This window comes from Passer montanus, unplaced genomic scaffold (genome assembly GCF_014805655.1).
Source record: "Passer montanus isolate IOZ18808 unplaced genomic scaffold, ASM1480565v1 scaffold97, whole genome shotgun sequence".
NCBI classification, from domain to species: domain Eukaryota; kingdom Metazoa; phylum Chordata; class Aves; order Passeriformes; family Passeridae; genus Passer; species Passer montanus.
The window spans coordinates 1,287,100-1,310,423 of NW_024375145.1; the positions used below are offsets into that span (position 1 = coordinate 1,287,100).

The 23,324-nt window shown below is 40.4% G+C and overlaps 1 protein-coding gene across 9 annotated transcripts in view; it reads right to left on the bottom strand.

Moving 5' to 3' along the window:
• The window catches only part of XRCC4 (X-ray repair cross complementing 4), a 142,941-nt gene that overhangs the window by 35,775 nt on the left and 83,842 nt on the right, over positions 1 to 23,324 (bottom strand). For 5 of the 9 annotated variants that reach the window (XM_039696324.1, XM_039696325.1, XM_039696327.1 and 2 more), the window contains 2 exons: positions 18,539 to 18,686; positions 12,177 to 12,808 (listed from right to left, as the gene is read on the bottom strand). In XM_039696324.1, coding sequence (XP_039552258.1) covers positions 12,604 to 12,808; positions 18,539 to 18,686 — 353 coding nt within the window. In that variant the 3' untranslated portion in view covers positions 12,177 to 12,603. Of the gene's footprint in view, positions 1 to 12,174; positions 12,809 to 18,538; positions 18,687 to 23,324 lie in introns of those variants that run through there. The other 4 variants (XM_039696331.1, XM_039696332.1, XM_039696329.1 and 1 more) reach the window with 3 other exon arrangements.

Below are 23,324 nucleotides of genomic sequence, written 5' to 3' on the forward strand. Positions count from 1 at the left end.
AAAATGGGCAATTTATGGAAAAGCTTTCAGCGCAGCAGCCCGGGCTCCGGGTGGGACCCTGTTATTTCATGCCCCACCTGAGAGAGGGGCAGTGAGATGAGAGAGGGGTAATCAGGCACACTAAAAGCTCTTGGCTGGCAGGGATGGGGCAGGATCACTCAGGAAGCAGCAACAACATGAGCCATTGTTTCCCAAACCTGTCCCGACAAAGGCAGCTCTGTCGCTCTGTTTGCTTTTCCCAGTTTGTCACGCTTTATGCCATTGATAAACTGTCAGGGCTAGCCCCTCCAAGGACTACATTCCCCCCAAAAACCTCTCTCTGCCAGCCTCACATATGGCACAGCTCCTTGTGCTTCAGCAGCCTGCAGTTCCCATAGGAGCTCTCCATGTTTTCCACAATAATTTCAATACTTCTCGCATTATTTTCCAGCTGTGCTGCGCACGGGCTGCGCAGCACCACAAATCCTGCCCTGTAACGTTACTCACTTTCAGCTGCTGCTGCAGCCCTGTGGGCTAAGCTGCAGAAATATTAAAAAGTACAGAATCAGATAGCTGAATGCCAAACATGCTCACAGTTTACGCACAAAACAGATGAATTTGCTAATGTTACCCGTCCCCTGAAATAAAGCAAAGTTGAAATCGGATTACTTTGGCTCCCAACAAGAAGAATGATCAAGTTTCTCTGCTCCAGAGGCAATTTTTCTCCAAGCTGATCAGGCTGAACTACCCCCTAGAAATTAACAGTATTGGAAAGCTAATAGAGCAGGACATGTACTGGATAAAATAACATTTTTCTAACGTCTTGACACAGTCAGGACTTTTCTATTTTTGAAACACACAGGAAGAGCAACAGGAGAACAATTCCTCAGATGGAGATTCCTGTGCTAAGGGAGCATCCACAGGGTCTGGGTTTGCCTCCTCTGGAGCTGGAGCATAAAAAGGGATAATTGTGGAGTCAGAGTGTAATTCAGGAACTTGTGCAATACCATTGCCCTTTAAATTCACTGATTTAACAAATAGCTTATTTTGCAAAAATTTGCCTATGTAATCAAGCTTATAGCAAGGCCTAGAATACAAGAACTGTTAATACCAGGGTGACTAAGCCGTCCACTTGCAAAAGCCAGACAAAAAGGGGATAAAATGCATGTCTGAGGACGGGAAATGTTTCACACTGAGAGCACAGAGTGGCCTTTTTCTGAAGAATGATTAGTGCTCTGCAGCTGCCCTGACCTCATTATATTCACTCTGCTGAAATTCAAACTTCCTATTCCGACAGTTTGTTCGGAAGGTGAAGGAAGAGGTTTTTTTGGTTTTTTTTTTCATTTGCCAGACATGGGTGATTACACATCTTCCTTCCACTGACAGCCAAGGGGAGACACAAGCCTGAACAGCACTTTTGCCCTCCAGAACCTCCCTGCCAGGAGGGCAAGCAGGTTTTGTGCTGAATAATTCCACCTGCCCATTTGTGCTTGCCATCCCCCTGAGCTCCAGCAGCCACAGCTCAGACTGAGAAATCACCTCTGGCAAGCCTGAAACAGATTAGTGAAAAATTGCTTCTCCTCCTATTAAGCAATTTTCAGCACTTTGTTCTGGTCAATTCAGCAGGTGACCATTCTCCCCAAGAGGCCACTGGGACCTGAGGGAGTGAAGATGACAGCTTTTCCTCCACAGATAAATGTGGTACATTTTTAATTCATTAAGACCCTCATTTAACTCCTCTAAAAACAACAGGCTGCTCACAATGCTTGTTTAATGGGAATTACAGTGGATTACCAGCAAGCACAAATTTCAAAGATAATCCATATTTGAGAACTCAGTACTTCCTCACAGCTGCACCACAAGCATTGTCTGCCTGTCATCAGCATGTTTTGTGCATTGTTTTTTGTATCATTCTGCTTCCACTAACCCAAGGCAGCAATGCAAATATTTCAGCCCAGTTCAGTTCCAGCTGCTGGGTCCAGCAGGGCATCACAGGGGTGCTGATGTCCTCACCATCTCATCCTCCTGCCCATCACCACAACTGCTCCCACCCACACCAAAAAGGCAGCCTGTGCCTCAATATTCTGTGTCCTAAAAACCTTTTCCTTGGAGAGAAATTCCTGCCCAGATCAGCCTTCTAAGAAGGGAAGACAATTTTTCAGAGATAAAACCCGCACCATCCCTGTGTCCTTACAGTCCTACAGGGACTTCCTATCTTCCCTTGCTCCCACCTGAAGGCATGCCATAGGCCAAATTCCAGATCAGGATGAATTTATGTTGTTGCCACTGCCTTTTGGGTTGGTTTTAAGCTTTTGCAGACTGCCTCTTTACAAAGTTATCTTCTGATGCAAGTCCTAATCACTGCCATGACCACAGGAAGGGAGATCAGTAATTCCATTTTCCATCATTATTCTGTCATGCTGGAGAACAAAATGCCTTTTTTTTATTTCCCAAACAAAAAAATTTCATGCTACGTAAAAGAAATACAGATGCAATTTTGCTTAGAATTTGAACAGGGCAAAGGCTGCCAGAGCTCCAGGAGTGTTTGGACAATGCTCTCAAGCACAAGGTGGGATTTTTGGGAGGTCTGTGCAGGGGCAGGGCTTGGACTGGATGATCCTGATGGATCCCTTCCAGCTCAGGACATTCTGTTATTCCTAACCAAAGAAGATCTTTACAAAAACCCTGCAGGTTATCCCAGAACTGCAAATTCACAGTTTTGGTCTGATGCTCTCTTACACAGCACAGCCACCTGCCAAAAGTAAGCCCCGTGGAATGCACAATAGGAAATTTAAATTTTGACCCACAAAAGTGAAAATACAGCAGCTCCATGTACCTAAGGTGCTGCCCAACATCAGAGCTGCCCTCTGAAGTATCAGGGAGTTCAGTCTGCCACAATTACTTTTTTTAGGCTCACCTGCTTTCTGACTGAAATCCTCAGGAAAGCACACACACAATGGCACAGGGTGATTAAAAAAGCAGGAAATTGGAGGCCCTGTGGAAGGACTCTGGCAGGTGAGCCCTCTGCAGCAGCTCCTGACTGGTGAGTGCATAAACAAACCATTCAAAGGCTAAAAAAGCATCCCACTTTCCAATGATTTTTGCAATTGATGAGACTAAGTGTGGAGGCTGGGCCCATACATCTGAAAACATTTATTTCAGACTCAGTAGATATCTATTCTCATCCATTTAATCACACTATATTGATCATGTGTCCATTAGAAATAACTTTTTCCATAATCCACACAATCCCCTTTCTACAAACTCATTCTCTTATGCTTAGAACTCTGCTAAGTGTATAATTTATTCAGATAATGAGCTGCATGTGTTTTGTTCTTTGTTGTTTTTTGTTTTTTTTAAAATTTTTTTAATTACTAAAACATCAAATGGACGTATAAGAAATCTGTCTTTCTGGTCAAAGCTATAAAGACACCTTTAAAACAGCTTTACATCATTTAATATCATGATTAGTTGTACAGAGTACTTGAATAGATGGTACAATAAAATCTAAGATATCTTAAGTGCCTTTCAGGGAAAATATCCCTGTGTTTTCCTGAGTTCTTCTGAATGCAAGCAGTTAACCTTCCATGTTGATTAATAAGTCTAGGGACCACACGTCATGCATGCAATATTTATTAATCTGTTCTTTGTATTTCAGAGGTAAGTGTATAAAATACCTGCAACACCACAGCAATTGTCAGACTGGGCTTCAGAGATTAAGTAGAAGGCAACTCCACTGATAGGAAAGGGACTATAAATAAAAACACACTAAAGATTTCATTGATCAAACGCCCTCTGAATACATAATTCATCAAGGTGTTTGAGAACATTGAGATGCCTTGTTTGAACAGCAATCCGCTTCTGTCAGTAATTTGAAATTTAAATTCTCACATTAGCTTCAGGGGGAAGCAGTGGGCGTACTCAGCAGGCTGGAGGTATGAGGAAGAAGAGATAAGGATTAAAATAGAAAATCAAGAAAAAAGTGTCTATTTCAAAGTGCACACTGTTAATTAATAGATTATGAGCCAAAAAAGAAAATGCATAAATATTCCAGTGACAGCTTCACAGTTTAAAAATAAATTTAAATTCAGAATTAAGAAGTACTCCAGCAGACTTTTATATTTGCAGTTGGATGGATGGAGGGTTTGACTGGCCAAAGTTAAAGACACAAAAGATGGAGTGGATTATTTGCCAACAGTTCATAGAACCACAGACTCCCAGCGTGATCTGGCTAGGAATGGACCCTAAAACCCATGCAGTTCCTGCTGGGTCCTGTGTCCCAGGCTGCTCCAAGCCTGGCCTTGGGCACTGCCAGGGATCCAGGGGCAGCCCCAGCTGCTCTGGGCACCCTGTGCCAGCCCTGCCCACCCTGCCAGGGAACAATTGCCATTGCCAAGATCCCAGCCAGCCCTGCCCTCTGGCCCTGGCAGCCATTCCCTGGGTGCTGTCCCTCCAGTTCCAGTTCCCCCTCCACCTTCCCTGCAGCCCCTCCACGTCCTGGAAGGGGCTGGGAGGCTTCCACACAAATTTGTCTTCTCCCAGCTGAACAGCCCCAACCTTCTCAGCCCAAAGCTGCCACTGAGCCCCAAAATCATCCCAGGTCTAGCTGATCTGGCAAGCAGGGAGAAGATCAAGGCACAGCTCAGCTCAGCCCTCATTCCTGGGTTTCTTTCAGAAGAGCTCACCAGACAAAGCTCATCAGACAAACCTCATCATCCTACCCTCCAAAGAACTCCAGAGGACAGCTTACAATCCATACAGAACAGTTTATACTGCCTGGAACAGTCAGGGAGAAGAAGGAATTCTGCTGGGAAAAGGAGGCTGGGCTGATATTCCTACTCTCTTCACAGCACCAGAAAGCACAAGGTGGACACCTCCCAAATTTTGTCACAAATTGTGACTTTGGAAGCCTCCCAGTGAGGTGGAGCACTGACAGCCTTGTTTTGGAAGGTGTGCCAGGAACTGGTGGGAATAGAGGGATGGAGAACAGTGGGAATAGAGGGATGGAGAGCTCCATCCTGAGCTCCAGGAAAGGAGCAGAAAACCATCAGGCTCCAAATCCCTGCCTTCCTGCCACTTTGCTTAATGCCATCTCTCCCCAGGCCAGGCATTTTTCTGTCCCCTGTCTATATCCATCCACTGCCTGTGTGTAATTAAGTTTTCTTCTGAAGTGCTTTTTAATAAAACTGAAGCTGCTGCCTAAGCCCTTCTCACACATCTGCTCTATCCTCATGGTGTCAGTTCATCTATAATTAAACACCAGGAAGCTTTATCACCTATCAGTCATCATTCAGCCACGAGCTTGTCTTATTTATCTAATTAAAAAGGTATTTATTGTCAACAGATTATGCACGTGCCCAGTGGAGAAGCCTTGTACTATTTCATTTAATTTGTGTGCAATAATGTCCACAGCAAAATGCTTGTGAAATCAAGGAGTGGTAAAATAAAAAACAATACCTTCAGAGTTGGTATTATCAAGGAATTCTCATGTAAGCTTCATATACAGATGGAATGTGGAATTGCTACTGTCTCCTTTAATATTGATTACTCCTCTGGTTTCTTTTTCAGGTGAATAAATAAATTTTATTATCATTTATCTGACAGCTTGGTTAGTGGAAGGAAAATTCATTTTGCTGAAAGATGGAACATGAGAAAATATATATATCACCACATTGAAAACGAGGCAAAATAAGGAAAGATAAAAACCAGTATACATTAAAATTTTCCTGTTGCTGAAAAGAAAAAGACAGAACTCTATGGAGGTGTCTTGCTTGCACATTTATAATAAAAGTTTAATTTTTCAATTATATCCCTGTAATATCCTGTCCTGCAGCACTGATTACTTCCTTGGCTGACTGAAAATTAATTTTGCATAGTGCAAAACAGTCTTTGGAACACAAGCCCCATCAAAACAAAACAAAACAAAACCCACAATCTACCTCCTCATCTAAGACTTGCCAATCCTTCTCCATTAACAGATCCACAATAACAAAAATGAGGAACTGACATGTTAATAATGTCTGTAAGAAATTATTAAAGACTGAGGACCCTGATTATGTGCTGTCACTCACTTAATTATCTTCTACTCTACAGAGTCTTTAAGTAGGCAGAGCACCAGGCTTTCAAGACTCTACATCTTGCCATAGTTTATACATAATCCCCACTATTCACTTGGAATTTTGCAGTTCAGTGCTGTTTTGACACAACCAACTACAAATTAATGTCTGAAATTGCTGTGTCCTGCAGCACCCTGAGGTTGGTACCTCTGCCAGACCTAAACCTGGGGTGAGGGAATTACCTGAATTAGTCACCACACAAGGATTCCAAAACCCATTCCAGGATGCCACTGCCAAGGTTATGAGCAGCCTCAAGGAAAGGAAAAAAAAACCCCTACAGCTGTGGACTTATGTTTCTGTTTCCATCAGCTAAACTCAGGTGAAGTTGCTCAGAAAAAAAAAATCTGATTTCTCTTTTCTTCCTCTTTTCTTCACCTACATTGAGGCAGTCACGTTTTTTGCTCCAGGGGACAACGGAGACATTGTCACATGAGAAAACCCACTTTTGTGAGAGCACACAATGGAAGAATAATATTTGGAGATGTCAGGTGGTGGCAGGTAAACCTCCACAGGTGCACCTTCATGCAGGCAGCACCGGGCCCTACCTGGATTCATTTTCTGAATTCCATCTCAAATTGGCTAAGTCTGAACCACTGGAAAGTTTTCAAGATGAAAAGCACTTGTCAACATGACTCAGCCAAGAAATATATGTAAAAGCAGAGAACTCAATTACATTTGGAATGCTGGTGCCCTGCTAAGGAACAGCAATTTCAGGTGTGACAGAAGTTTTGAGGTTAATCATTTGGAAGCCCTAACTGAGACTCAGCTTTCTGATGCCTTTAAATAAATATCAAGCAAATGCTTAAAAATAAACACTAAATACTACTGAAGACAGGGATGCCTGGTTAAGAAAAATAAAAAAAGTGAAGATGAGAAATAAAAATATTAATAGCCAGCTTAGATTCAGGGTGCTTCAAGCAATTTGAAAGGCTTGGATAGGACATGCATACTCACCTGTCCAACAACATCCAAGCCTGTTTACTATCTGTCATCTCAGTAATGAACTTTGCTAATACAAATTTCCCTCAATTTTTTTTTTTTGGTTCACTTGCATATTTCTCTTTGGAATACAAATATGTGTTTTGGTTGCTGCATCATGAAACTCCAGTGGTGTCTGCAAATTCCATGTGTCACCATATTCAATGTGATCTACCCAGTTGTGGGCTGGCTTTGCAAGGGGACCTCAGAAACAGAAAAGTCAGAACAAATGAATTTGTATTTTTAGCTTGGCAAAATGAGAACACGTCAAGAAACAGGAGTTGGTGCAGAGCTGGGAGTGGTGTGAACAAAACCATGAAGAAGGGGAGTGTCTGGCTAACATTGCCTCGGGGTAACACAAAAAAAAAACTGGCCTTTTTTCTGTAAATCTAGCTCAAGGAAAGGTTACAACAGCATCAGGAACATCTCAACCTTGCAAATCATTGCAGGAGAGAAGCTGTGAAGGGAGGATTGTGGTCTCTGGCAGCATCCTGCACCCAGTCATGCTGAGCAAGCAGCCTGACAAGCCTTCCTCCCCCTGCCCTCAGATGTGATGGTTGATTTGGTGTCAGTTAGAGCAGAAAAGGTGTAAATGCATGCCAGGCATGCAGGGGGCAAAGAGTGGATCAGGACTCACCTGGGCAACACCACATCCCTCAAAAACCGAATTTCACACCACCCCAAACCCTCCAGCCCTCACAATCCCATCCCTGCTCATTCCAGTGCCTTGACATGGTTTTTCCAAATCTCCTGCTGTGTTATTCCCTATGTTTAGCCACGCAGCCACCACCTGCACATGGGCAGAGCTTTGTTGTCCCAAACAAACCCCAGGTGTTCCCAGATTTGGGAAGGACAAAGGACAACACTCACCCCAAAGGGAAGAGGAACAAACCTCATGTATCTGTAAAAAAATAAATGCTTTGCTTCCCCTTGATTCTCTCCCTCACCACCATCACTGACTGGGGGATACTGGTTTGAACAATTTGTTTGGACATTTTGCTTACAAATTTTGCTCCAGGCTGGCTCTCACTAACATTGATAAAAATTTGATGGTTTGGCCTCTTTTTAACACTTTGGAGCCCACAAAGTGTTTTGATTCACTTAAAGAGTCAACAGGCAACTCGACACATCCTGACAATGTTTTATTTTTATTTGGACACCTTCTGTTTTGTGTCTTCAAATCTGGTTTTACTTCAGCTGAAACAATTGCTCAGGTTCTGAGCAGTTTTATCAGCACAACAGGGTATAATCTGTTTCTTTTGTTTGTTTTTTTTTTCATTTAACAGTTTTAGTCAGTGCTGTAGCTACACAGATATACAACTAGAAAGGAGTTTTAATACCAAGATATTCTTTCCTAACCTGGTGTTCCAGAACAGTTTGACACTGACACAGCACTCGAACAGAAAAATAATTTTGTATTTGTGACATACAGCAAACCCAGGAGGTTCACTCCTTGGAGAAATGTTCTCCTATTCAGGGGTGAGTTTTAGCCTAAAGGATTTAAGGTTTTCTTTATAAAAGTATATATTTTTTCAGGATAGCTTAATAAAAGTAGAATTTTGTTCAGTAGTCACCCAAGGATCAGCTCCAAAGGGAATAAAGCAGAAACTCCTTGGATGGTTCACATCCCCAGAAGAAACCAAATGATTTATCACCACTTTACTCCAGTTTTACACTTGTGCAACCTCAAGGTTTAGCCAGTCGTGGCAGAACACTGAGGTGATGAGTAATGAACCATTTTCCTCTGTGAACAAAAAATAACCCCTGTGAAAATATTTTATTGAGTTGCTCAGGAATCTGGGGAGTGGGGAAGATCACAACATGAACTAGGTGCTGAAAAAAGATCATTCCTGTGGCCAAATCATAGTTCAGAACCTGGTGATTTTAATTACTATGTGGAGAACTTGTCAATATGTACAAAAATACAACAAAAAACCCCCCATTTTTCAGACTCCTGCTAAAGTCACTGAACATTATCCGTGTTCTGTGGTGTCTTTAGAAAATCACACCTCTGTGAGCTTCCACGACATAAAACAAATTTCTTTCAACCTTTTTTCTACAATTAGCACCTTTTTCAACAACCCTCTCATAAATTATTTTCTCCAGTTAAATACCTTTATCTTTTCTAGATAAACACAAGGCCAGATGTACCATTTTTTTACTTAACAGACAGGTCTCTTACTTTGATGTCAAATACTCCTTGGGGGATCTATATAAGTGGAATATAAAATATTTATTTCTACACTCTTGAATAATTAACACCTTTTAAAGAAGCACATGAGAAATCTCATCTCTTTCTGGCATGAGACCTAGAATGAAACTCACCCTCACCAAACAGTGGAGTTTTCTTGCACATTTCTTGCCAATTTCCTCACTTTTAGTTATTATTACTCTGCTGATTCTAATTGTACAGGAAGAAACACTGATGCCAGTGGCTACACCACTGTTAGATTTTAATTCACCTCAGTACTTTGAATCAAAACAATTTTGGAAAGAGCCTTTCATTTTATCTCACTTCTGCTATTTAGGATTCATTGCAACATTGATTCTGTCACTGCTCATTTTTGAATATTGACCATTTTCCCTCAGTTTTACACCCAGTCCACTTATAACAGCTGATATGCAGAAAACCATCTGAGGAAAACACAGGCTTGTAATTAGGTTCCAAATTGCTGGTTGTATGTTCAAGCTTGAGTGATGCAACAGCTACATGACAATTGTTATGAATGGTTTGACAGATGAATAAAGCAAGGAATTATTTTAAGTGTTATTAAGCAATCAAGGGAGTGTGTCAGCAATATTCTGTGTTAACAAGGCTCACATTAATCTAATTCTGCACATCCTGCAGCTCCTAATAAGGACATTTTTATTTATGCTCAAGGAGAGCAAAAGGTAGCCAAATAATTTTAGGGGAGGCCAGATTTGTGCAGCTCTGTCTCTAATTCTCAAAGTTTTTGGGCTGATGCATGAGTATGTGCTCTGTGCCCTGCCACAGATGGCAGAACTCATCAGGAAGGGGTCCTGATTAATGCCACAGGAATTCTGACACAGGCTGCCAGAAACAGATGAGTCCCCTCACCCGACCATGAAAGTGCATTTGCTCAGGCTGTATCTATTAGTCACAGAGTATAAATTTATGAATATTTATCCACTCTGACCAGATCTGGGGAAGCTCTAAATATCATCAGAAATTCATTGCCATGGATGTCAAGGGCTTGATTTACTGCTTTTGGAGAGACACAGAGACATGGTAAATGGGAAAACAAATGCACCATCAGTGCCTCTCACCACATTCCTTCTCCTGCCTCTGCTCACAGAGGTGTCCAGTGCCACCTCTCACCCTTCTCTGTGCTCCACACCATCTCCTGCTCCTTCTCCAAGCCATTCTGAGACAGGAACAGGGCTAAAACAAAATCAGTACAAGCCCTTTCCCTTCTTTTCCTCTGTTTTTGCACCAGAATTCAAACATTCTGGAATAGAAAATCTGCATCCTTTTCAGTTTCAACAGCATCCTTATGCATCACACACAAGAGGCCTAGAAGGACACCCAAATCTGATAAAATATTTCTCATTTGCTGGGCCTAGGTCTTCACAATCACCAGTAATCAGTGAAATTAGGCAGGTGAAGAAAAACAGACAATCTAGACACAGCCATCACTGCTTGAAGAGTGAAGTCACCACTGGAAAAATAATTCCCATGCATTCATTTCTGTGGATTTAAAGCAGAGGATTAAGCACTTTTTTAGCATAAAGACCTTCAAGACAGTCTTGCTAAATCTAAATGCTAGCTGTTTAGCCCTGCTTTGCTGAGGTGGGACATTTCTGGGAGGAAAAAAAAGTGGTAAAAAGTTAAGTAAAGAAAAAAGGATGAAGATATATAAAAATAGAAAGATTAATAGCTTCATGCACCAAATCTGAATTTTGAAAAGTGCACTGAACTGAGCAGTCACTTCAGCAGAGCAAGCAGCATTTACAAGAGTTTGTGAAATCCTTTTCCATACCACGAGTTTTGGTGTATTTCTGTGCACAGCATTTTCTCCAGCAGGTTTCCTGGGGTCCATTGTGATTTAAGGGATTACTGGCCTTCCCAGACAGTTCTGCTATACAGAACACTCCAGTTCAATGCAGTAAAGAAAACTTCATGTTCACTCCAAAGAACAACAGAAACAGGTATTTGAGGCAGCTTTATGTCATTAACAGAGCCAAGCTTTCCTCTTATGCTCTGCCATGCTATTTTTGACACCAGGGCTGAGGTTACTTGGGCTTTCCATCAGCCTAATCTCAATCTCCTGCCAACACCTGATCAAAATCTCGGGCCCCTACATTACCTGCTCCTTCCTATTACAAATAATGTGAAAATAATTCTGCCTGGAGAGCTGCTTTGGGAAATTGAGGTTTGATGGCACCATCAAGAGCCCTTTGCAGAAGTGCTCACACAGAAGGTGCACGTCTGCTCCTGCACCCAGGGATGCACAGGGAATTTCAAATACTGCCTTCTTTGTTGCTTTTGACACAGTCTCCTTTTCTCAGCTTCCCACCCTTTACCCTCAAAGGCTGGAAATGTTGGAGCATGGTCTACTTCAAAAGCCAGCAACTGTTCCAGCACTGCTGGTTACCTCAACCACACACAATCTTCCCTCCTTCTTAGTGTAATTTACCTCTGAGGAGAAATTCTTTGCCCTCCCACATTAAAACACCGCATCGAGGTTCTCAGTATTTAACAAAACTAATGCACAGTGTGATAAATTAAACTATCCCAACCCACAACCTACCAAAGAGGGGCTTAAAAAGCTCAGGTAAAGCAACTCCAGTTAAAACCTTTGTTGAAAAGGCAAGGGAAAAGCATCAAAAAACTTCACCAGAAAGGTAATGGAGGAAGAAGGTATAATTTCCATTTTTTAAGCTCTTCCCTTGTAATCTCACAGCCTGAAATATGAAATAAATTTTCTGGAAGCATTTCAGTGAAATGCATTATAGATGAATCATTGGAGACACATATCTCACCAGATTTGTCACAGCAATAAAACCCTGACCTAAGGAACATGCCCTGAGACAGCAGAGGGTAGAGTCCTGTCAGTCTTACTGAGTAATAACTCCTCCATCAGCAGTCAATTATTGGGCTATTACCAGTGACAAAAACCTGTGAGATGTGCTCCAAACTGGAGAGCTGAGAGACTTTTCCCAGGAGAAATGGCAGCCTCTGAGGTCAGCAGACAATGCTCATTTTTTTCCTGCCCTCACATTATCCCACCCTTCCCTGGGGAGCTGGGAGAAATGGTGATGGTGGATCCCAATTCCTTCCAATTCCCAGGGAAATAAATCACCCATTCCCACGTGGAAGCCTAATTATCTACTGCTCAGTTAAAAGAAGAACTGCACAGGTACCACCACCAGGAGAAAAACAGCTGAGCTTTGTTGCATTTTATTCTGCCTCATTCTTTCAAGCTGAATGAAGAATTACTCTAGATTTTTTGGTACCACTTTTTTCCCCTAGTGACTCATGTCTTATTCAGTTTTTGCAATTTTATCATCAAAAGCTTGATTTTTTTTTTTTTTTTTTGCACAGGTCACACAGCACAGCTCTCCTTCCCAGCCCAGCCTGGAACAGTGGCAGGGGAGTGTTCAGGTGATGAGGGTCACTTATCAAAGCTCCCCTGGGGCACAGAAAGGTGCTGGGACATTTCTGACGTTGGCCCAGGTGGGGGAAAACTGGGGTGAGTGATGGCACACTGCTGCTGCCAGTGTCATGGGAAAGGAGGGGAGAATGGAGCAAAAATAGGTGGAAAAAGGAGGAAGGGAAGGGGAATTCAGGGAAGAAGAAGAAAGAAAGGAAGGAAGAAAGAAAGGAAGAAAGAAAGAGAGAGAGAGGGAGAAAGAAAGAGAGAAAAAGAGAGAGAAAGAGAGAGAAAAAGAGAGAGAGAGAAAGAAAGAGAGAGAAAGAAAGAGAGAAAGAGAGAGAGAAAGAAAGAATTGCTAAGCATGCATGAACCACAAAGATGCCTTAAGTCACTATTTAAATTTTTTTGGTGCAATACTCACATTAAAGGCTTATACAAGCCAACCATGCACTTCTAAGAGATTTCTTAACTTGTTTACATTTCAGCCTGAACGAGTCATCATCAAAAACTTTGTAAACATTGCCTTCCATAAATTTATGACGGCAGGACTGAGCTTCTCACTGCTGTACACACTCACTGCACTGACTGACTGAAAGATCACAGTGTTTGCCAAACCAGGAAAGTTCTCTCCTATTGTATTAAATAAATGCACTTAGGAGAATACAAAAGTCATGAGCTCTTAGGTACATCTTTTCCTCAGAAGGGATAACTGTGGTGTGAACTTCATGCTCCCTTTGGAAGGTTCTGGTGTCATTTTCAGCAGAAAAATGACAATTTTTGCCTGGTTGAACTTTTACCAGAAGAAGGAGTTGTTGTGTGAGACAGAAAACCCAGAGTCTGGTTTGTCACCCTCTGGGAATGCCAGATTCCAGGACAGATCTGTGGTTTCTCCTACCTGAGTCACGGGTGGTGGCAGACCACACTTTAAATAAACTCTTGCATTAGAGCTCCAAAAATGTGAACCGCAAGCAGTGAATTAAACAAATGCAGAGAGAGGATCCCCAGGGAGCCCTGGGCTCACCACAGGCTCCCAGTGCTCTTAAGGGGGTGGAAGTTTATCAAAAGAAAAGACAATCCAGCTTATTACAGTATTGGGATACAATGCTAAGGGATTTATTTCCAAATAAATTACATCTACCTGCAAAGACTCGGAAAAAACCTTTTGAAATGAGGAGAGTATGAAGATTGGGCAAAAAAAAATGAAATTAAAAATCCACATTTATCATTAACAAGTAAAAACCATGCAGCAGCTCATTCTACCCACAATTACACACATGACCAAGTTTAATCAGGCCCTGAAGTCAGGAGCAAACAGTGAGCGTGAGCGCCGTGGCAATCGTGTTTAAAGTAAAAATTACATTCCTTCTGATGGAGCAAGGGATGGCAAGGTGGCACAAGCCTCCCCCTGGCAACTCCTGGACCTTCCAACACACACTCAGAAACCTGATTGCATTTCTCTGAATTCCTGGGGTGTTTCTGAGAGCTCCTAAAAATACGTTGAACCCTTCCAGAGCTCTCTGAAGGAGCAGGGTTTATGTGTAAAAAAAGAAATCATTTAATTACTGGTGGCAAAGGTCCCATCAAATTGACCTGCATCTCTAAATTTCAGCAAAGCCAAACACAGTGAGGTAACATATCTCTTTCCTTCAATTTAAATTTAGGGCTGATTCTGACAGTCACTCCATTTTATCACTCAAGCAAGAGGTACCAAGCCAGCAGAAGTCAAATTTCAATTAAAAAAAACCCAACAAACTAAAGGCAGTAACAGTGACATTAAATGTACTGAACTAGACTTATAAAACTGAAATTTTTGGCATGCACAACAACTAATAAGTCAGAGTCACAGCTTGGTGTAAACAGGGAATTCCTCATTAAAAAAAAAAAGACAAGAAAAAATACATGTTATTTCTCAGTCAGTTGGATTAAGAGTATGTCTTAACACTTGCTACTCAGAATTACAGAACACTTCCTCTGTAAGAACTTTTCTTAAAATTATTTTTCTAGTCTTGTTCTCAGGAGAATCCAGCAAATTTGCATCCATAATAATGTTTTTCCTGTATTTAAGATGCCTTTCCCCAAACCACTTCTGTAATTGTACATCCACTCAACAGCAGGCATGCATTAAATAGCACAGAAATTATGAATACCCTCGAGCAGCAGGAATGGATTATATTTTGAAATATACAGAATAACTTATAGATATTTTGAGCATTACCCAGCAAAGCCTTTCTCCTAGGAAACACATGTGTCAATGAGGACCATACCATAAAAGATCCTTTATTAGCAAGAGAATGAAAGACAGAAATAAAAAGGTTTTGTTAGTCTTAACTCGCTAAAAAAACCCTCAATTTTCATAAATCAAAGTGGAAAGATGTAAGTTGCACTAGGAATAGAAGCTTTTTCCTGATTCATTTTTATTTTAGTCATAGAGACTCAATCTCTGTTCCACTGTAGTCTGTGACTGCAGGTTTAGTTCAATGACTGTGCTTAATTTTTAAAATTATATTAAAATTTTTGCCATTTTTAGTAGGTACTGTCAGCTCTCTAGTAGATTCCAACAATTTTAAAGTGAAAATATTATAGAAATATCCAGTTATTTACAGGATTCAGGCTGACAGACCACACAGCTAAGCCTCTACATTGAATGCATATTGCACACAGCTAATAGTGCCATTCATATGCAGCCCCCAAAGAGATTTGGGTCATGCCTCAATAAGCATAACTTCTAACCGTGGATTGGGAATGCTCTTATTAATATTTTTTTTTTCTCCTCCAATTACGAAATGCAAATTGTGAAAAGCAGAATTTGCATCTTAACTTGACTTATATATTATCTCTGCCTTGCACCTTAGGAAATTGCCAGATATTAAGTTAGAGTTAAAGCTGCACCAAGACCATCATGGTGTACTGGAATCAGAATAATTTTATTTTACTTCCTGGCTCAATTGTGTTTTGAAAAGTAAGATCTACTTTTTGTCTTTACATATTTTTAAAATGTGTAAATGAAGAGCCACAGGTCAGCTGTTATTAAGCAAAAGTAACATCTGTCTGCCCAAAGAAGCATTTCCCTCCACTGGATATCTCTGATTTAAGAACAACCTGCTAGAGAGCTGGATAAACCTCATTCTTGGCAGTTGGCTAACACACTAATTATTCTACATTTCTACTTTATCCTAAAGTACATCTTTATTTCAGCAAATAATTAAACAGTTCACTTGGAGACCTTGTTCCACAAATCCTAGTTCAGTTCCTTGCTGCTCTCATGGCTACTTTCACTAAGCTTAATATTATCCAAAGCACATTGCCAAGTTTCATTAAAAATGTTGATTTAGCCCTTGAATAAATTGCCACAGTAATGCTAGAAGTCCATATGGATAAATACAATCCAACTCATTTTCCTGCCACTGCACCCACACACAAAGCATGAGAAAGGCAGCACTCCTCTTGCCCTAATTTCTGTGTCAAACACATTTTTATTTGCATTCCTCTGAGTATTTTTGGTCATACCCAAGAATATATTTTCATTCCAAGGAGCAGAGAATAGCCACACAACTAGCCTCAGCATCCATAAATCTAAAATATTTGCAGAAATGGAATCCTTTAGGTTTTGATGACTCAGTATTTACTGTAGATGCTCGTGAGTTTAGGATAAATGCTACTTCCTTAGCATACTGTGGAGTCTTTTGAGAAGTATAGGAAAGTTAAGACACAACTTTTCTTAAAGGTTAAGGCACAACTTTTCTGATGTGACAACACTGAAAAACACTTTATTATCAAAAAGCAATCTGGAAGGCAAAGGGAAAATAATACCTTGGGTGCTTTCCTTTGCTAAAAAGGTATTTTTAAGTCTTTTTATTTCAGGATCTTGTACCAAGGAACTCAGGATGCAGCAGCTTTAGGGCAGCATCAGGCTGGAGGTGTTGGGTTTGTGGCAGCCCTTCCCTCCCCTGGAGAGCACAGGTGATGTCACCAGAAATTCCACATGGGAAATAACCCTAAATAAGCTCAATTTGATACAGCAAGATCTGTGGGAGAAGGGTTTTGTGTGACTTGGCCTCAAAGGATTTACATTTTTATTTACATTAAGGAGCCAGCCCTGCTGCAGGTCTGAGCAGGAGAGGAGGAGTCCTTGGTGCATTTGCAGACCTGATCACGAAATCAGATCAAATCTGGCACTTGATCCCAGAACACACTCCCCAAATCCCTGTTTGTCATGGAGCACTTCCAGAGGTGAAGGAATTTCCAAGTCAACTTTCCCCACTGCCACCCCTTTTCTTGGATAAATAAGTTTTAATTTTAATTTTTTTAAAGATTTTTGCTCAGTGACACAATACTGGAAAACATTTTGGGCAGGAACCCAACGTGCTGTCAGCTTAAGATAAAGCCCTTTGCAGCACCAAGGATCTGGCATTCCATCAGCACAAATTACTGGAGTAATTACAAATTACTCCACAAAAAGAACACCTTTATGTGTGAACTGGATCACGGGGCTAATTCTCCATCTCCCCACTTCTGACAGGCTGAAGAGAACAGAAAATTATTAGCCAAGCAAATTGACTGAAAACTTGATTAGCAGCTGGCAAAAGACTTCAGTGATGTTGAGAAAAGTAAACAGCAAACTGGAAATAATTTCAGTTCAGCTTTTGCAATGTTTCAGGTAAACAGGGATATTTCCTATCTTCCTGTCTAATCCAAGAATTGCCACTGCCACATAAAGTGCAAGAAATAAAAATGGAGATAGAGACTGATATAGAATGGATGTTCCATATGTCCAGTCTCAAAATATAACTAATTGTGTTGTGGCCAATAAGAAGAGCCACTCTTTAGATTCAGCCCTGACTCAATCTGTGAGCAGAGTAGAAATTCTTTGCACATATGAAAATCATAATGCTGCTCTGTTTCTACTAAAATTTGCCTTATTTCAAGGAATTAAAACAAAAATGTCATTATCCTCTTAGTTGCCCCCCTATGCACAGGACTGAGATTTTCATAAACAGACAATTACTCAGTGCAAGGCCTCTGTATATTTGCAATACTTTTCCTCCACAGCTTTTCCTTCTACAATCAACATTAAATAAAATGAAGCTGAATTTCAGGCAAGCACAGGCAGGCTGTCAAAATCAAACTGACCAAATACAAGGGAAAGGGCATTTTCCATTGCAATGGAGTGAGATGTAAAATAACAAAAAAGCAAGGTCTGGCATATTTCTACACCATCCTAAAAATGCAATTTTTAAACTAATAAAGCAGGATTGTAAATTCAAAACATTCCTAGTTGGCGTCAAACCACAACTTTTACATCAAAATGAGATAATTCTGCTGCTGATTTAAACAGAAATCTTTGCTAATCATGGGAAATGTCTTTGTAATCTACTTGTGTCCATGGCTGTTGAAAGAGTTTACAATCCATGGAATATTACAGATAAAAATTAAAAATATGTATTTTCAAATGTAATTTGCCATATATTTTGTAAAGAAAGATTTTTTTGGGAAGAAAACACTACCAATCCCTTCACAGCTCTGAGGCAACTTTATAGCATAGGTGTAAGCACCTCCCAGAACACATGGAAAGATTTCCAGAGGTTGAAATGGACATAAGAAAAATACTTTTAACTGTTACAAATCCTGCCCCCCTTTGTGTTGTAAGAGCAAACAGGTTTTCCTGCCTGGAGAGCTCATGTTTAAAAAAATCTATTAAAGATGGAATTGAGAGGTAATGTCTTTGCACTGGAATCCCAAAGGCAGAATCTCAGGGTGGTGAGAATCAGGATGGTGGGTTTGGAATCCCACCACCCCGATGAGGTCTGTGAACATAAAAACATTCCAATACAATTGAAACCTGCTTACTTTTCCTGGGATGGCTGCTCTGCCTCGTAAGCAGCCACCTTGGCTCCTGTCCCTGCAGGTTTTGCTGTCCTTTGCCTTCTTTTTCTCCTGGGAGCTGGGTCCACGATGTCTGGGCTGCCCAGCAGGGAGGAATCCCTTCGTTCCAGAGCTGCCAAGAGAAAAAAAAAAACAACCCAGGTCAAAAGAAATCTAACATCTGAAGTGTTTCAAGACAACCCTTAAAATATTTCTTTTCTGTGTCTTTCTTATGAGAATCTCTACAGTCACAAAATGGCCTCAGAACTGGGAGAAGTTTGTGACATAAAGGCAGGTTCAAAAAGACTGAATTTAGACTGGAAAGATAATTTTCTCTCTGTACCCCTTAGTAGCCAGTGGAGAGAAAGACCAGCAGCCTTAAAATGTTCGATCTGTCTGGACTTTCACTGCCTCTCTTGCTGAAGCTGTCCAGGTTCATCTACCTCTTTAAATTACCATGTAAATTCATAAAATATGCTGTATCTACACTTAAACAACAAACCCCTCTCCACTTTGACAATTACCTACTCAAGACTCAAATGTCAAGACAAACAGATCCTTCCTTAAGCTAAAATCCTCCATAAAAAAAAAAAAAGGCAAAAAAACCCTATTAATGCATTCAGAAGTTATGCAGACATTTTAATTCCAGCTATCAACATCCTGCAGTGTATTTTCATTTGGTATGCCTGCTTTCAAAATGAAACTGTAAATTACCTATAATTTTCAAGACAATGATATCCAGAACAGCAAAAATTTCAGCTGGAATACATTCAATAACAATGTGGTGACTGAGGCTGAAGCTATTAGGATAACTTCCCTGTTTATTATGTTTCTGTGCATTTTAGGGTGGTTTAATCCTAATGTGGATGAAAGATGCCATAATTTGAGATTCCACACACATGTTTTTCACAGAAAGTAAATAACGAATCCTTTTCCCCCTTTCCTTTCACAATTGTTATCCACGTGTCCTGAAAATGAAGCAGAGAGGGAACACACAGCCCACAAGTGGCATTTTCACCATTTCTCAAAGAAACATGTGTTTCTGGCCAAGAACACTGATAAATTAATCAGAGGCTCCCCAGAGCCTCTGCCCTCAGTGAAGCACAAGCTTAGCATTTAATAATATTAAATATTCACCAGCATGCACTACACTACATCACAGACTTGCAGATACTTGCAGGGTGACAACAGGTATTAGCTGACATATTTCCAAGGCACAAGGTAATTAACAAGTTCCAAAGTCCAGCACAGACAAGACACATTCCTGCAATAAATGCTGAGAAGGTTTAAATGACATCCTAAGTCTCCACACTAAACTTTAACCAGATATGCATACTTTTCCAGTGGTAAATGCTGAAAATATATTTATGACAGTTACCCTTTACCTGTCTGTGGCAGCATGTCCAACATTTGCACAAACACTATTTTATATATTTATAAAGTTGGCCTCTTCATAGTGAGGACACACAGAACAGTTTGCTGTCAAGAGCCCAACAAACTGGAGTAAATTTACTATCAGAACTCCCATCCTTCCTTTTTGCTGTTCTCCCACACCCTCTATTTCAGCCAAGAAGTAGATCCAGAGGTGAACCCCATGTACAAAACATAAATTTTCCTAGCATAATAAAGAAATGTTTCTGGGTTTTCACCTGTGCAATGTGCACTTGTGAACACAGCCCTCATGTCCAGCATATTTTGCTGTTTAGACACAGAATCCTTCTGTGTCTAAAATTAATTCTAAAAATACTTTATTTTCTTCTGTTTCTAAAAAAATAATTTATTGTAATTATACCAAAAGAAAGGCTTAAAGATTGAATTCAGGCAGGCCAGAATTCAATCTCACAAATAGCAGCAGAGTGGCTCATGGGTGAGGGTTGATCACCACAGGCTTGGGGATTTTTGTTTCTTTCTTGTGTTTGTTTCTTTCTTGTAAGCTATAAGTCTCAGAACTGCTGAAGAAAGGATGGAATACACTTGACTCTCACAGTACCACGCATCACCACTGGACTTTAAACACACACCCACCACTGCTACCCAAAAATAATTCCCATTAATGAATTCATTTATAGCTCTTGACTAGAAGCCAAAGAAAGCTTCAGCAAAATATTATTCATTGCTCAATGTAAAAATCTTTTGGAAAAATGAGAGACAGTCTCAGGCACAAGCCTAGCTTTTCATCCTGAAAATATTTTCTGTCCAAATTTAAGCAACGTTTTAAGGGAGGAAAGTTCCTTGACTCATAGTGAAATTAAATTTCTTACTTTTATATTATGTAATTCAATAAGAATGATTGTTATACATTTGAGAGGAATGGTAGCAATCTAAACTCAGAAAAGAATACTGCTGGATGAAAAACAGTAATTAAACCTTTCACACCAAACATTGATTAAGAAAAGAAAATATTCCCAATAGATAACACACTTCCTGCAGGTGAGTAACTGCAAGAAATAAGATTGATAAGAGAGCAAGAAAGGGATCACAGTTCAAGTACTAGAGGAATATTTGTGCCCAGGAGATAAAAGGCTTTAAATAAAAACTCCTGCTGGTTGGAAGGTTTTATGGGGTTTTTTTTTGGTGTATTTTTTTGTTTGTTTGTTTGTTTGTTTGTTTGTTTGTTTTTGTTTGGTTTGGTTTGGTTTGGTTTGGTTTGGTTTGGGTTTTTTTTTTGGTTTTTTTTTTTGTAATTTTAGAAAGTGATATTATTTGTTGGGTTGAAGGAGTTTTCCAGTGGGGTGTTCTAGAAGGCAACTGAAAACTAAAGATAGTTGTCATTGGTTTGGAAAAGACAGGATGAAATTAAATCAATGCAGCCCCACAATGCTGGGGACCAGGAAGGAGAAGATGCCTTTAATACAGAAAAATGTCAGGACTCATAAGACATTTGGAAATACAGCATAAAGATCTCTGAAACTACAAAAATTACCTTCTGCAGACTAATTACGGCAGGCAGTCCTGTTAGATTCTGCAATACTCTTTTGCATTGCTTTATTTTTATATACAGAAGTCAATTGTTTTAAAGGAAATACCTTCCAATCTGTCGTATCCACCTTTCAGTGTGAAAAAACTCTGTGCTCAAATCTTCTTTTGGGAACACCATCACCTCTAATGGAAAACCCTACAGCTTTGACTTCCCTGATTATTCATGGGAGTGTCACTGAGAAAACAGGTTCCAGATCCTCTCAGTACAGCAATAAAGGGCTAAAATCAGCACCAAAACATTAGTTTTGCCATAAAAAATATAAACAGGGACCAAAGCAAGCAGAAAGCAAGCAGAAATTTTCCAAAACTGAGGAATTTGTTTGTCTACAATGATCTAACTTCACATGGAGAGAATACACAGCCCTGATGTCCAAATTATGAATAATGGACCAGAAGAAAGAAAAAAAGCTGCAATTCATCAGATTTTACCTGCAGGAAACTCAGTCACAGACATTGTTTCTTCTCACCTTGCTTTTATATAGTCAAGATATAAAAAATTATTAAATGGATTCAAAAAACATTCACATTTCCAGCCTGCACCACTAAATGAAATGCATTTAGTTTGATCACAATAAAGAACTTGCAGTTATTTAAAAAAAAAAAAGGGCTTTTCCAGATTGCTACAGAACAGGGAATGTTTTAAGTGACACAGGCATTTATCCTGAAGAAAAGCCTTCATTTAAAATTATCTCTTATCCTGGAGATTTCATCAACAGCAGCAGAGAATTCTGACCATTTTTATTGATCTTCTGAATGAAAAATCAGCTTTTTCATCACACTTAGGAGAATTTCTTCAGATTTTCAGGTATTAACACTATTGTAGCTCCCCTAAATTCCTCCCAGAGCCCTCCTGTTAGCAGAGCAGAAATCCCTACTGGAATTCTGACTGACTCCAGGCAGCACGTGCTGCTCCATGGAATTAATCAGCCGGACTTCCACATTCTGCTCTTTAATAAAGCTGCTGGTTTAACCTAAAATCAGCACCAATATTAAACAAAACGGGCTGAGAGGCACCTGGAGAGCACCAGGACTGCCTGTGAACGCTGTCCCCCAGGCTGCCAGAGAAAGGAAAAAGCAGAGAGGGAACAGAACTCATCACTTTAATCCCCGACTGTAACTCCAGCAATTCCCTGGTTCCTCAATCCCAGCATAATTCCCCAGGGATCACCGTGGCTGATGATAATTAGCATCTCTTTGACAGTCTCAGCAGAGCCCTCTAAATGAATGGGCATGGAAATTAACACATCCCCGGGATGCAGAGGCAGTATCTGCAAAGCAGGATTAAGTCATTCCTGACAGGCAGTTGAGGAAACACCATTCCTACCTACACCGGAGTTACCCCGTGTGCACAGATCCTGGCATTTTTCAGGAGAAATTGATTTATTTAGATCACCCAGAGATATTTAACATGAGTATTTACAGTCCGTGCATCTGCTGCAGTGAAAGCAACAGGAATATGTCACTATATTAATTTCAGGAAAACAGTGAAAGGCATTCCCTGTTCCTTTTGTCCTGCCCTACTGTATATTTCATTCTTTGTATAAATTTGGGTTTGCTGTACTATAATCCCCTGGGGCCAAGAGGCAGTTGAGACCAAGGTTCCATAAATTCTCTGTCAGCTGGTTATTAACGTTTATTTTTACAAAGAATATCTCCATGGGAAGTGTTTATGAAGACACATTTTAAAACAACTCCAGCAAGAAGTTTAGCTCCAGCTATACAAAATTTATAAATTGTATTCAGCTCAGTAAGAAAGTTTACATTTCACCCTTCTAGGCTGTATTACCACTGA